This window comes from Mercenaria mercenaria, chromosome 16 (genome assembly GCF_021730395.1).
Source record: "Mercenaria mercenaria strain notata chromosome 16, MADL_Memer_1, whole genome shotgun sequence".
NCBI lineage: Eukaryota > Metazoa > Mollusca > Bivalvia > Venerida > Veneridae > Mercenaria > Mercenaria mercenaria.
In genome coordinates, this window is record NC_069376.1 from 29,944,554 (window position 1) to 29,961,268 (window position 16,715).

The 16,715-nt window shown below is 33.2% G+C and overlaps 1 protein-coding gene across 1 annotated transcript; it reads left to right on the top strand.

Annotated features, from left to right (window-relative positions):
* The first annotated feature begins 447 nt into the window (after positions 1-447).
* Positions 448-4,066, top strand: LOC128549279 (uncharacterized). The gene is made up of 2 exons (XM_053525839.1): positions 448-648; positions 3,485-4,066. Exon 2 carries the CDS (start codon positions 3,590-3,592, stop codon positions 4,064-4,066), a length of 477 nt encoding a protein of 158 aa, XP_053381814.1. The 5' UTR covers positions 448-648; positions 3,485-3,589.
* Positions 4,067-16,715: the final 12,649 nt, after the last annotated feature.

Genomic DNA, 16,715 nt, shown 5'->3' on the forward strand with positions numbered 1-16,715 from the left:
GATGAAGTCGTGGCGCATTCAATTGATAATGAGTCAATTGTTGAACAGTCACATCAGTTAGATTTGCAACGGGCTAAACATGAATTAGTCTCCCTTCTCGAGATTACCGTATTCGAAATACTTACAACAAAATATAACAAATTGAAACAGTTGTACGAAACTAGGATGCACGAACCATTCAGTAAGCACTCTTCTTTTCTACGTATCACGGTTATATATGTATATGTATAAAGTGACTTCACGTACAAATATCATATGTTGCTTAAATGATACATGATATGCGTTATTCATCTAAAGGTTATAAAGATAATGACATTGTTTGTAATCAACCTAACTAATAGTTTTGTCTTTTCAACGGGAAAGTTTCTACCTCATCTCCTAATTATATCAGTATATTCTACAATTACCAAAATTGTCTTCCCAGTATAAAACTGTTTCATGCTGTAATTTATAACTTTTTATAATATTTTACCAGAAGACAAATCAGAGGGCAGTAATGAATCAAGCTTCAGCGAACTAGTAAAAAAGCACAAAGATGATGTAGAACAACTGCTCGGGGAAATAACTGCGTTTTTCAAACGGAGCACTTTGCCGGAAAACAAACGCCCGGTCGGCCTTGGATTTGAGAAGAAAGAAGTTAGTAAAGAGGTAGTTCTATAACTAAACATTAGTAAATATACTTTCATATTATACCAATGCTAAAGAATATTTTGAAATATTGTAAAACGAACATATGTTTGTATAGAAGAGAATTTGTAGACGGAAAGTAATTGTGATAACTTTCTTGCAGTGTCACTTAAAATAACATCCCTCCTTATTTGAGAAACTGGCAGACTTAGCAGATATGCATTCATTACAAAAACTATATATAACGAACACGCTAATTGTCAGAATGCTACGTTTTTTATGCTTGTGTCACGGCCTGCTTCCAGCCAGTAGAGCTAATGTCGCCCTTAACACACTCATTGGTGGCTATATCCTCAGCCTTATTAAAAGTTTAGGTCAGATTAAATATAAACAAGTTATATTTGACAAGGACAATCGGATAAAATATCTAATATATGTGTAGAGTTCTTGTGACGTCACATAGCAATATATTACTGATCATTCAAATTATCCACTGTAAATCCAAAATAGGTTCAAATTTTGCTTTGTTTAATCCAATGTCCAAAATCCTGTCTGGTCGTCAGTTGTCACGGTATGCTTCCAGCCGGTAGAGCTATTATAGCCCTTTTCATTCCCATTGGTGGCTATTGCCTCAGCCTAATTAACGTGACAGCAAATTTGTTATTGTTGGTTGTGCGGACGTGGGTCCTTTTGGACTGTCAGGACACTACAAACTATAAAGCAATATCAAAGATAATATAGGTAAACAACGTAGCGGTCACTAAAATATAGCGAATGCGAACGCAATGAATAATCATGAATAGAGTACATGTATATGAGAATGAAACAATAATTCCTTTTAATAAAGTAATTACTGCTTAACTATGAAAATATTTTACAGTACATATTTAGAGTGTAATGAATGAGTGAAATATCCAACTAACCTGAAAAAAATATTCATGATATGATGCGTATTTATTTACGTCAAAAGAAATAGAGGTAAACAACGTAGCGGTCACTGGCAAATGTAATGAGGCATTGCATTCATCATAAACGCTATGGATCACAGGTTAGTAAGATATTAGTGTACTACAACGGACATATAGGTTATATTGGATATAGGTACGAGTATTGGAGGGTTGTCGGCGGTTATGGGGCAGACTGTATTTGATCATTTTCCTTGAAAAAAGTAGTAATAGAATTAAAAACAACATGTCCGATTAATTAATTGAGCCGCACCATTAGAAAACCATAATAGTGCATTTGTGACCAGCATGGGTCTAGACCAGCCCGTGCATCCGCGAAGTCTGGGCATGATCCCCTTTCGCTTTCAAAGCATATTGCAATTAGAGAAACTGCTAGCGAACAGCATCCACACAGTCTGGTCTGAATCCATGCTGGTCGCAAATGCACTAGGTTGGCCTACTAATGGTGCGGCTCAATTATATTTTATCGTTCACTTTATTGTAAATTTACAAGTTAATTTACAAATTAGCGTTAGATAATTTGCCCTACGTTACTTGACTGTGTTTGTCTCTTTCCATCCTACTGACATGTTACCATTATCATTATTATACCAGATTTATATAGCGCCCTTTTCATGATAAACAATTAACATATAGGAAACGCAGCCACACAGGACGAGAAATTAATCCTCTTCTAGTACAAACACAGAGCGATCTGACCAGAGGGACAGAGTGAGATAAAGCCCCAAGAACAGATAGAGACTTGGAAATTCTTTTAGATACAGGTCTGTCCGGCTAACTTAGCCTAGCTCTTTGCGAATAGACAGTCTGATTCTTTAACGTGCCCGGTGTATAGCACCGCTACACGCGAAGCCGTCATTCATGGGAAGAACCAGTACAGCCTCTTGGATAGATGGGAGACACTCAAGAGCATCTCAGAAATTTCCAGTGCCTGGACCGAGATTTGAACCCCGGATCTCTGGTTTGACAGTCAAGCGTGTTACCACTAGACTATCGGCCCACCTCATGTACATGTACTTTTAGGACTCACAGAAGCATTTTTATCAATAATAAACCTACACATAGCACCAAATTTACCGTAAAACGGCACAGTTAACGTAAATTGAGCTTTCAGTTATTCAAGTACGAACATATTCAAAGTTTAGGTATAAGCAATCTAAAACGTAAAAGGTTTAAGATAATTGTGGTTTTACATATTATTTCAAATATCTATAATAATTTGTGAGAGAATGTTTAAAGCGATGCGTTAATAAATTGGTTCAGTATATTATGCTGTCTAAAAGTTTGACATGTACAACAGCTAGATTATGCTCTAAAGCAAAAATAAAATATGTATACACAAACATTTGAAACTATTACACCATTTTTACGCCACCTTAACCTGTAATTTGAAAAAAATGTCAATTTAATTTTTTAACCAACTCAACTGATCAAAAACGAACGACAGTGACGAACTGTTTTGATAATTTTTCAGAGAAAATAATGATAAATGTCTAGAGAAAATATAGTTTTGTAAACTTATTTGTAAATACTCCAGATCTTCGGACACAGTTACTCATTTTTATTATGGGATAAAATCAGCTGCTGTAAATATCTTAAACATCAAATAAATTTAAATTATATCACTTACGGCAGTCAAAACATCAAATATTGAACGATTTCACATAGTTTTTATAAAACAAACAACAAAGATATCGACTAAAATATCGTAATATTGTCACTCATTGCATGAACACTACGTTCAAATCCACGTTCAAATATACCAAAATAAAAACGCGCTTTACTTGATTCCCGGATATCAGTATCATTTTAAATAACTAATCTTATAAATATAATATATCATTACGAATACAGTATTATTTTCATTCGTTTTGTTTGAAATTTGGTTTCAGGTGAAAGAGCAGCTGTTTGGTCTCGATAAAACAATTCGAGGATGCGGATACAGTCACACTACATTTAATGTAAATGTTGAAAGACTTTCCGACGAAGACGAACATATGAAACGCCAGAAACGCATAACGGATTTCCTAAAAATAAATGGTATTACGAATATTAAATTTAACATCGTCTCCAAGACATTAGCAGAATATAAACATGTAGGCACCAGAATAAGCGTTCCTGAGGCCGCTAACCCTAACGAATACCATAAAGGAACGCTTGGAGGATTTGCATTCTTTAATAAAGAGAAAGAAGCCTCTTCATGTGCGCTTTTCTCTCGGCACGTCGCATTAGGCTGCAGTTCAAAATTGTATGTCGATGGTGAGAATGGACAGCTGACCGAACTAGGAGAGATTTTAGAAGATACATTACAACACGGAAGCTATGACATAGCTGCTGCCAAAATACACGACCATCATGTTCCACATTGTGACGTTCAGTTCAAGAACTCAGAAGGTGTTCAACGTCCAGGGAAACTTTATACACAGGCAACCTCTATCGATCTACAGGCAATAATATTTCCATTGTTGTCATAAGCCTTTAAGATCATTTTTATCAAATTGATGAAACTTTGATATCAAAAACATAGCCAGAGATTGAATTAATCCTATCTAAACTATTTTATAAAATGTGAAATAATAAATTAACAGTACCTTCCACAATAACAATGTTTTGTTTTAAGTCACATTGATTTCGCATATTTTAAGTCACATTAATTTCTCAGATTTCAATAAGGCATAGATCTAACTCGTTAAAAAATTGATTCAAAAATTGAAATACATGTGTTTGTAAAATTCAATACTTTACTTTATCTTTACTTTAACTTACAATAGGATCTTCCTGTTCACTTGTGGGGATCAGTGTCTAAACCTGGACTAGGTATAATAAAAATTCCAGAATTAAGCTATCCTGGGGCGACTGAGACGTACATTCAAATAGAAGACAGGAATCCAACCGATAGTCAAGCGTTACAACGAATGGCTGTTGAAGGTGACAGTGGTGCCATAGTTTGTGCAGATGATCTTGATGACGATCACGTTGATGTGCTTGCAATGCTAATAGGTTCGAATAACGACGGAGAGAGGCATAATCACCCGAATACGAAAGGATCATATATCGCATTTCCTGTGCACAAAGGCGTCGAACATTTACAAACGAAGACCGGCGGTATTTTTGTTCTGAAGGGGATTAACTATGATCAAAAGCATAATTGATAAAAACACTATTTATGACAGAATTCAGTTCCAGGCAGATGTTTTGAAAACCGATGCATATTCAGAAATGTTATTTTGGAAGCATTACCCTATAGAAAATTTAAGTGGAAATCCCGACGGGATTTCGGTAAGATTTCAGTGGGAATTTCAGCGGGAAAAATTTTCGGGATTCCCAGTGCCTTCCGGTGGGATTCTCAGTGGGAAACATTGGTTTTCCCGGCGGGATCCCACTTGATTTCTCATTGGGAATCCCGGATTTCAAGTGGGATTCCACCGGGAATTCATATGGGAATTCCGGTGGGATATACCGGGATCTTAGCGGGATATACCGGGATCCCGAAAATTTTTCCCACTGAAATCCCGGTAAGATTCCACTGAAATTCCGCTGGGATCCCAATTGATCTCAGTGGGATCCCAGTATATATAAACTGTGGGAATAACCTGAATCCAAGAGCGTTTTTGGTTGAAATCCCGCTGAATTACAGCAGGATCCCAACAAAAATAACGCAACAAAAAGTCTGGTGAAATCAACTACCGGTATTACATAGAGAAATAAATGTCTTTGCACAGGTTTTAAAGTTAAAAGGTTGGAAATTAACACAACGTTTTATATTTTCTTTCAAATGAAGTTGTAAATTAGTTTATTGTAACATTTCCCCTTTGCTCTGAGTCTTTTCTCCAATGAAACCACATAGTGACAATGATTACTAATCAAAATGATACCTACTTAACTGGAGAGAAAAACGAGTTTAAACTCATGCTAGATCTGTATTAAAGACGACGTGAAAAAAATACAAATCTCTCCAAAATAACAATAATTCTGCTAAAACAAGCACACATATCGACTGCAGAAACGAATGCGATGTTAGTTTTAGCTATTGCACCAATAATATTTCCACATAATCTTGATTTACTTTTTGACAGGGAAGTCGTAAGACGAAAAATTCACGATAATTTCACAGATTTTAATTTAATCTTTACAGGTTAATAATATTAACAATGTTTTACCTTATAAAATGTAAATAATATGTTAACAATATTTGTGATTATATAGTCTTACCGGTACATTATTTCTAATTTAAATAAGTACTTACTAGGAAACACACAGTAAGTCTTCAACAACAGCATTACAGCATAAAATAAATGCAGAATAAGACGTTTATCTTTCATAGAGTTTGCTCCCTTTAACTGGTTTCTTCGTAACTCAAAATTATAAAAAGATATTAAAATTAAACCCTTTTATTCGAGTTTGCTCCCTTTAACAAATACAAGCATGTATGTTGTGGCAGATCCTTAATATCAGCATGAATAAATCAAAACCTGTGAATGATAGACTTGAAATGACGCACATTGTTTAAGATATCATTATAACAACAGTAATGTCAACGATACGTTACACGACTAAGACCCGCAGAGTAAAATATAAAGGTGTTCTTGTATCAATATTACCCTATCCGTGGCTAATAATTTTTTCCAGAATCTTGTGTATGTATTATGTAAACTCTTAGTAAACATCTTTATCGTTGCATATAAATTATAACTTATTTGCAAAGTAAATGAAAAGCCTGCACATGCATAAAACTAGAAATTTTGATAAAGCGTTATGCCGACCCGACCGTGTAGAGTTTCCTAGTTCTTCAGTTCCTGGTTTGAATCTCCTTATAATTTTCTTTTATCTATTAGAATAAGATAAAAGCGAATGTTTCAATTTACATTTTTCACCTTTATCTGTTATTTTTAGTGTTTGTTAATATATACGCTTTGATGTTGCCCAAACAGACAAAGCAGCTGAACTAAAGATGCTTCAGCTGCATGCTTACTCAAAATAATAATAACGTATTTTATATAAAGAGTAAAAGTATGCAATTTAAAAGGAATACAATAGGTTTACAGAGAAATGTATAATAAGAAATAAAAAAAAAACCTGGACTCCAGATTTATAGGCTAAGAATGATCCTTTTGGAAAGTTTGTCATATTATGAGTATTAGAACATGATCTTTTGTTTCTAAACTATTTTAAAAATGCTTAATCAACAAAAAATATGTCCGACTGAAAAATCGAACCCGGGTTTCCTCGCCAGTCCAAGCTTTCCTACTATTTTGACCAACACACGGTCGTACTTAACAACTGCTTATACAAAGCTTTATAATTGAGACAATTTACATCTGATACCCGTTACAAATGCCTTCTAATTTTAAAATGGAAAACATAGTTAATGTAACTAATTCTCAAGTGTTTCCATACATATAATCTGTAAGTAACTAAGTTTAAAAGCTTCGTAAGAAATATAGCTATAATTTCCTGATATCTTTAATCTTTGTCGAACGATCCAATAAATACAAAGAAATGGCTGTTATTTAAATAGGAATTTCAAATAAGATCAAAAAGGTATTCAAGGTCGCATCGCTTGTCCAACCGATGTTTCTCAATTCCGCTATATTCCATCAAAATGAGATATCAATATCACATACAACTGTGCTAATATCAAGAATCAGCGAAACGTCGTATTTCCTCTTTAAGTTATTCCAAGTACAAAATGCAGTAACTTAAATTTCTCTTAAATATTTATATATTCCCGTTTTTTTCAATGCTACTTCGATCAAATATAATGTAAAAATAAAAAAATATGAAAAAGGTAATTGTATAAAAACACGAAGGTATATATCTTGGTATGCTAGTTAAACCACTAGAAGACTGGAAAATTCAGTTTCTAATACAATGATCACATCTTTGTTGTAGTTATACGTTTCAGAAAGAGTAAACTTCCAAAGTTTCCATTGTTCCTTTCACAAATGTCTAAATCTATTCTTTCTTCCGATCCTTGATTAATATTTGACCTGCAAATAAAGATAAAGGTTTTGCTTGTAAACAAAACACAGTTTTGCTTACATTTTTAAGTAAAAATGCAGCTAATTAAATGAACTTTCTGTAGTGTTCTATCCTATCCAGTTCTCCACATTTGGTACATGAATTAAAATTGTCAGTAACTAGATGATAATAAATTAGTATATGTACAGAAGAAAACAATGCATGGGACAGATAAATAGACAACGTTAAATCTATAAAAGAAAATATAGACAAACTGAACTGGTATATCATTAGCTAAGCAAAAATATTTTCACATCGTAATATACATGTAACACGACCATTTTCAAACTATTCACCTTGAGATGATTTTGTCTACCATGGTTTTTCACATAAAAGTATAAAGGTTTTATGAATGGTCTGGACTAAGTTTAGTCTGTGTTCAGACCCTGTGTTTTATTCACATGACATAACTCCTGAGGCTATTCAAATTTTGTATAATTATGTCTCTTGTCTACTCAAAATACTAGATAATCAGAGCAAAGTCTGAAGAAGTCAGAATATATAACAAAATAAGTTTTTCTAGTCGGTAGCCAAACGAGACTAAGATGTAAAGTAAATAAATAATTTGCTAAGTTTCCGAAAGTAAATAATTGATTCTGGTATTCGTATGATCATCTCCTAAATAATGTATTACTTATTTTGAATAAAGAGAACAATCATGGCATAAGGTACGCAAATCCAATAAAAGATACCAAATTCAGTAATGGGCAAAATAAATCCCATATGTTGAAAATTCGTACAAAAGTGTTTTATGCATTTTTGATCAAATTCAATTTTATCTAAACAATAGATGTATTACTTTCAACCGGCTGGTTGTTGTCAAAGGCTAGTGTGTTCTGCTTTTTTTCTAAAGATGAAATTAAGAATAGTTTTTTTAACCCTTTCGAAAATCAACATGACTGTCGATGCAAAATACAGTTGTATACGCACCTGGGATGTTATGCATGTATATTCGTTCTTCTCTTGATCATGTATATCTTATTCATGTGTAATTTTTCGTCTCTGGTATTTTCTTCTTCGATTAGCGCCTTTTGTCACCTACAATGTATTTTACAATCATTACTTTACAAAATATTTGATCTAATAAATAACTATTCGAAACATTGTAAATAACATTTAGATTGCACTATATCCTACAATACGTACTACAAATAATTATTACATACTACTCATCAACAATATATATTTTGCTTAACATAATGCTGTAAAAGTAGCGAAAAAACCACCCCAAACAACAACAAAATCAGAGCATCTTTTATTTAAGATTTTGTAGAATGTAGCATGCAATTTAATAGATTTTAATTTTTTTTTTATTTACAATGACTTTTTCGCAAGACCTCCAGCAATTTTATTTGCGATCTTAAATACTTTTTGATATAACGTCGTAAAATCGAAATAAAATTTTGAAATTATTAAGTATCATATCGTAAAATCGAAATATCATAATCCGCCCGCTTAGCTCAATAGGGAGAGCGCAGTTCTATGGAATTCGTGGTCGTGAGTTCGGGCCCTCGGCAAGGTGTATGTTTTCCGTGACGATTTAATAAAAGGACATTGTGCCTGAAATCATTCGTCCTCCACCTCTGATTCAAGTGGGGAAGTTGGCAGTTTTGTTTAAAGGAGTAAAAACAAAATAGTATCTGGTTTAAAAGATTCTTTTTCAAGGCACGAAAATTTAAATTTCTTTTCACGGAATAATATTTATATTTATTTTCGATATTTATTTTTACAATTAATAAACGAGAGAATATAATCGAAGTTACGGTAACAGTTATTTATACGCAGTAGAAAAAGAATACATTACTTAGAACAGAAATGTCGTGGCCCGATATTTCAGTGCAAGCAGTGAACCAAACGTTCAACATTTTAATCTGTGACGGTTCTGTGCAATTATTATAATGAATTGGCCTATTTCAAATAAGATAGTCAATATTGATAGCAATAAAAAAAGAATCGTTTCAATATCAAATAATTTGACAATGATAACTGCAACACATGCACCATTTACCATTATAAAAATTCTACATTATTCGAAAGTAAAAATAAAAAATCTAATGTTAAGAGTTTCTAATATTATTGAATGAACAAATTATGAGTACAAAGTTCTATCACTGCGAAAAAAGAGTTAATATACGTGAGTGTACGGGATCCCGTATATTACCCGTATACGGGAAGAAATACGGGAAAACTAAAATACGGGCGTGTACGGAGCTTGTATATTTAAAAGTCCGTATACTAATAAAATACGGATTTCCGTATACTATGAAATACGGAATTCTTAGTATACGATACCCCGTATATTATTGAAATACGGGAAATTCTAAAAAGGGTTATTCTGATCGTATACAACACCGTATATTCCCGTATATGTCTGGTGTACGGGAATACATAAATCCGTATATTACGAAAATACGGGACGTATATTTCCCGTATATGTTTCATATACAACCCCGTATATTTCCCGTATATTCTGGATATACGGAATATGTATAGTTTGTATATTTCGAAAATACAGGGATTAAATTTCCCGTATACTCTTCGTATACAACTCCGTATATTTCCCGTATATGGCGGAAATACGGGATTTAAATAATTTGTATATTTCGAAAATACGGGACGTATATGTCCCGTATATGCTTGATATACAACTCCGTATTATTCCCGTATATGCCAGAAATACGGGATTTAAATAATTTGTATATTTTGAAAATACGGGACTTATATTTCCCGTATATTCTTTGTATACAACTCCGTATATTTCCCGTATATTCTGGATATACGGGATATGTATAGTTTGTATATTTCGAAAATACAGAGATTAAATTTCCCGTATATTCTTCGTATAAAACTCCGTATATTTCCCGTATATGCAGGAAATACGGGATTTAAATAATTTGTATATTTCGAAAATACGGGACGTATATGTCCGTATTTGCTTGGTATACAACTCCGTATATTTCCCGTATATGCCGGAAATACGGGATTTAAGGAGGTAGGTTACCTTCATATTTGTATGTGCGCATGTCCAACCGGAAGCTAACGTGACGATTTACGACGACGTTTACGACAAACTAAATGTGTTTGTATATTCATTCTTCTGAAAACAAATCATGAACCTGTCTTCGATCTGATGCTTTATGGTTTAATAATGCAGAAATAATGAATAAATTGCCGCAGAAACGCTTCAAAACAATGTTGCCTTAAAATGACGTCATTGACGTCATGACGTTACGTGCCAGTTACCGCGCAAAATTAATAGCTTTTTACCTTGAAAGTACGTAACTCTGTGCATTTTCTTTATTTTAACTATTTTCAAATAACCATTATTTGCTGAAATATTTTTTATGAGTCTTTTGCTCTGAATAATAATCAATATTTTGCTTTTTTTATGTAGTTATATTGAAATATTATGCGGAATGTAAGAAAATGGATGATGATAAGCAATGTTATTTGGAATATAGTTGGGTGAAAGGTTACTTGTTACGGCCATTTTCAAATAGAAAATCTAGCAGTTTGATTTGTAATACCTATTTTTCAGGTTCCGTTGATAATTTGTTACTTATGTACTAAAACTAAGATCTAAAATTCTCCAAATTTCAGTAGAAAATTGTGGTTTCTTGAATTGAATTGATGTTACCATGGAAACGAAGCCCGTGACCTATGTATCTAAATGTAAAATTTAAAAGCGTTGACACTGGTCTATTTAAGAAACACAGCTTCGGCTTTTTATTTCATTTCAACAATATCCATGACAATAATAGCAGCATGCTGAACGATTTTTCCATGAAAAATTCCAGACGAGGGGTACTGCTGTAAGTATTCTAAGCTGTGAAATTTGTTTGAATAAATGCAAATAACACGAAAATATAACTTACGTTAGAAATAATATGTTTTAAAGCTACATCAACTAGAAAGACAATCTAATTCAATACTTTTTAATAAGAAATTACGACAAAAAGCAAGATATAAGCTATTTTAAACATCTCTGTTGCCATGGTTACTTTAAACTTTAAGAAAAATAGGGTACCATGTAAAGTGCTTGGTATTTTGCTAATAATATTACCCAAATATTCCATGTTGGTCATTAACAGAATGGCACTGAAGCCGTCGAAAACCCCTATTTTTATACATAGTTGTTTAAAAATGAGAGAAAATGCGTTACCATGGAAACACGAGCCCCGCGACATATACATTTTAAGCTTATATTAGAAAGCTAACGTGCATATTAGTAAAATTATCAATTATGCAGACTTCTACGGATATCAATGAAATTAAAATACACTGAAAAGTGTTAAATATCCGTATTTTCCTTCTTCTTTCAATATGAAATACCTTTGGAGGGTCATGTTCTTCAAACCTGGATAAAAAATGAACTTGAAGGGACAGAGACAAACAAAATTGAGATTGTAGCAGTTAAAACTTCATATTACACGAAATACAAAAGAATGCTGCGGTTCAACTAATTTGAATTTACCCTTGTAACAAGGTAACCTACCTCCTTAAATAATTTATATATTTCAAAAATACGGGATGCAATCAATATGTGTAGTGAAAATTATATTCTCCGGCCATTTCAAAGGTCAAACTTTTTGCATGTTTTCGAACTTGTACGTGTATGTAGAATGAATGCCAATATTGAAAGAAAGAAATGTTTAATACTAATATGACGTCGACATGAACTGAAAAAAAAGCATTCACGGACCAAAACAGGTATAAAATCAAACATGAATGAATCCATCATTTCATCTAGCGCGTTCCCGATTTATTTTAACATTTAATCTAAATAGCCGATTGAGAAAAGAAAAAGATTAATCAATTCATCCCTATTTATTTGTAGTGATAAATACATCCGTGGATCATCGCCATTGTAAAAATCAAATGCAAGCATAAATTAACTCTTTTTCTGCACATTTCCAACGCTTGTGCATACAATGCAAATATTTATAGGAAAAAAGAGGAACTAATCCATTTATATTTTGTACTGAAAATGTATATAAGACATGTATTGATACTTTACTTATGAAATCAAATATTTTTACAGACGCAAAATAATCGATATAATGTGTCTGCGTCCAGAGATTCGGACAAACGCCTTTCGTTCGATTTAATACAGTATCGTCTGCTACCGACCGAGTAGGTCGGTTTTTTTTGTGTTTTTTTGTTTTTTTTTTTTGTTGGGATTAACGTTGCGCTGACACACTTATAGATCCTTTAGCGACTTTCCAGTTTTCTTGGTGGAGGAATACCCCAGGTGCCCTAACGTGCATTATTTCATCACGAGCGAGCACCTGCTTAATGTCTTCCTCACATGGAGAACTCAACACTCTGAGTGAGGCTTGAACCCGCATCGGTGATGGGCAACTGGTTTGAAGTCATCGATCTAAACCACTCGGCCACGGAGACCCACTCCGAGTAGGTCGGACCTTTAAACCAACATGTAGATAACATTAGCATTTTGAGTATAAGAAAGCACACAATTAACCGAAGTCCTTGCAGTTTATTATATTCAAAGAGCTTTTAAAATATGTATTTTATACCTTTTTGTTCAATGTTCACTTTCAGCTGTATTAATTATAAATTATTAAGCGAAAAATATTTTCATATCCGTGACTTTGTTTCGGAAGATTAATTCTGCAGATGTTCTATGTATAGTACCGGTGGCATAGCGAGGGACATAGGAAATTATTTTATTTTTTTCTGTGCGCACGTGTTAGCTACCCACGTGCTATGTGGTAATTCACACGTGCGGCGGGTGATAACTTATCACGTGCGCAAGTAAACAGCTTATCACGTTCGCACGTTATTCTACATGGCGCTTGTGATAAACTAACCACGTGCGCCACGTGTAGCTTATCAATGAAAGAAAACGTGAAAGATCTTGCAATTTTTCAAAAATGGATGTCTTCATAAGGAAAGTGTTATTTATAGTTAGCTGTAATTTACGAAGTAAGTGTTTCTTGTTTTTGAAAAAATGGCTGATATCTCGGATGAGTTTCGTTGGTAATTTTTCACGTCGCACGTGTCAGCTAAACAACTGCGAACTGTGATAGCTATCACTTGCGAACGTGTTAGTAGATCGTTTTTACATGAACACGTGTTAATCAACACATTCGCACGTAGTATCTAACATGTGGAATGTGTGCTAACACGTGCGCGTGATAAATAAGATGTGTCCTATGCCCATCTATTCCACCGTAGTATACACTGTTCCATGACTATTTTCCATATTCTCGTGGATGTAGTATCTTTAGTCTTGACCTAGCAAATGTTGAATATTTCGTATATTTCCGTAAATTCATTTTCATGATGTCCAAACATAAAATTAAAATTATTATTTTATTTAACGATACAAAATATTACATATATTCGTTCTTAGTTGTTATTATACTGTCGCATTGTGCAGGTAGCTGAGCGGCAAAGCGTTTAGCTGCCAATATCAGGGTGAGTGGTGTTCGGAGTTTTGGCCTACTTTTCCCGAAATTTTATTTGCAAACTTTCCGCTTATTTGTCAAACGCACCGTGATTATTTATGGTCCATTTAGTAAAAGTTATCATATTCACCCGTTGTAAGAAAAGTCGATTATTTAAAATATGTATACAAAAGACACATGACCTGTCACAAGGTACAAGAAAAATACTTTAAGAGAAAATAATAAAATTTCTAAAGATAAAAAAGGTAGCGATCAACATCACATTGTTTTACTTTAAGAAATGATAACCGTGGGATAAACGTGGATGGGAGTGACCACTTATTAAACTGTAAAAAATAAAATATTGCTTAAATTAACGAAACGCTCGATAAAATTGGCAAAGATTAATGAGTGACTTTCATTAAATCAAATGATATATGGCATTTACACTGATTAACCCCTCTCATGAAAAAATAAACTGTATATTTAATTTCTGCCGTACAGTTGTACTGCAATTATTGATAATAATTGTATTGCATATTAAACTAAATCAGATAGATAAGCCATTGTCGCTAAGCTGAGTAATCAGTCTGACAATTCTAACATTTTTTTCTAACCTGCAAATTGACAGGTATCAGAAATCGATGAATGCCAATTAACACAAATTAGGCCAATTAATTGATGATCTTTTAATGCATAGATATTAGGTATGATTTCTTCCGTCCAATCAGTGGGAGAACTCGCTTCGCGGTTTTATGCCCGAGGCGTAAGGTATGATAACTCTGGCTCCAAGTGACGCCACCGCCGAAAATCTGTATTTGGCATATTTCAGAGGGAAAGGAGTCACGAGTAAGTACTTATTTGATTTATATGTTTTAATTTTTAATAAACTGGGGGAAAATTGATTTTTTTTGTGTGACAAACCAGTACCATGAATTATATTTCAATTAATCGGAAACACTGGTTGTTTTTTTGTTGCTTTAACAAATTCAGAAGCGTCAAAAAGGTCAGTGTATTTGTAATCCTTATTATTAAAAAAGAAATTCAGCATAGCCGTTTAAATAGTTCATTCATTCATTCATTCATTCATTCGATTGATCATTTTATCACAACTCATCATTGAACTATTATTTCATTCTTTCTTTATATAGTCTACAAGGTGTCAGTCACCAAAAGTTCATGTTGCAAGTGTTGAAATAAAAAAAGATAATCGTGGCAAAAATCATTTGATAAATTTACATGGGGGTTAAACGAGAGTAATGTGGCAAGACATATCAAACAATCCTGATAGAAGTTTTTTTATTTCGTAGAAGCTAGGTTCCGAGTCGAGATTCTTTTGAATGAATAAGGGCGGCCCACGCACATTCATTCATTCGATCAAAACTGAATCTCGGAAAAGCATTACATGAAGTTAATAATTACAATTTATTTTATTTAGAAATGGGTACGGTCATCTGACAAAATCAACGCTTTTTTCTAGATGGCCTACTTTTGAAAAAAAATTACAATCTCTTGCCTCTGTCTATGAGAGAAAATGCTTTTTCTGCGAAAAATATTCAGTGTCGTATGAGAAATTAATACTTTACAGGATATTTAGATCTCTACAGACTTTGTAGTCTATGTAAGCGGTTGATGATGCATTTTATTTGTTCAATGTATTATTTCAAAAACAAGGTTGGTTTAATAATAAATCATATTATGTTGAATTTGATTATTTAATCTGAAAGTTTTAGAATCTTTAGTGACCTAAATAATGCATAACTACTACAGATCTTTTGCATTTACTAACTTATAGTAACCATCTTTCAAAACCGATTAAAGCGGGTGAGCTTACCTAAGAACAAATAATCCATTTGTCGTTTCCGTACTAAGTGTTGTTGATTGTAGTAACACGGGGGTGGGGGTGGGGTGGGGGGATCGATAACTAATTGCTTTGGTCATTATAAGTTTTATCTTATGCATTACACGGCGAACTGTTTATAATAAACGATGTACTAGAATGAAAGTTTAAATTAATATTAAAAGTGAAATGCGGAACAAGTCGAATATGTATATATCTTTATTATTGTCAATTAAAGTAATTATTTAGTAATATGAAATATGGTATCTAACTATTAAAAACGGGTTACATATTATACAGGTAAGAAAACAAAATTTACCTTTGCAGACCATACATGTACAAATTCAATAAGTAATTGCTCGCTTTAGTCTGTTATTTTAAGCATCGATTTTCAAACGGACCATTATGACATTTTCACAAAACTAAGTTGACGATAAATTCCGATTGACTGGTATTTTTTCATTTCTTGTTTTACTCCATTTTGTAGCTGAAAAACTCTAATATGACCACAAACGTCCTTTTTTTTTTCAGCAGGGCGCAAAATGATGTTATTAACTGGTTTTCTAAGTAGCGTTTCTTATACAACAAAAAATACAGCAAAACTGGTTGTTAAAATTATCTCTCCGATGATATATAATTTGTCATGTTTAATTAGAGTTCTATTGGTGGCAAACGATTTTGAACGCAAAAACACTGTGTCGAGTCTTCACCAAAAATTTTGCGTAAGGGGACGCTGTATTTATTGAAAATGCCGATTGTTTTATAACAATTTTGAAAAAGCTTACATGATTTCATTTCACTATCGATTCCACAAATTATAAAAGGAGAAAAATGGGGGGGGGGTCACAGTTT

Bases quoted from the DNA above. Each gene is read 5' to 3' on its own strand.
- LOC128549279 (XM_053525839.1), top strand. From the start codon at position 3,590: ATGAAACGCCAGAAACGCATAACGGATTTCCTAAAAATAAATGGTATT.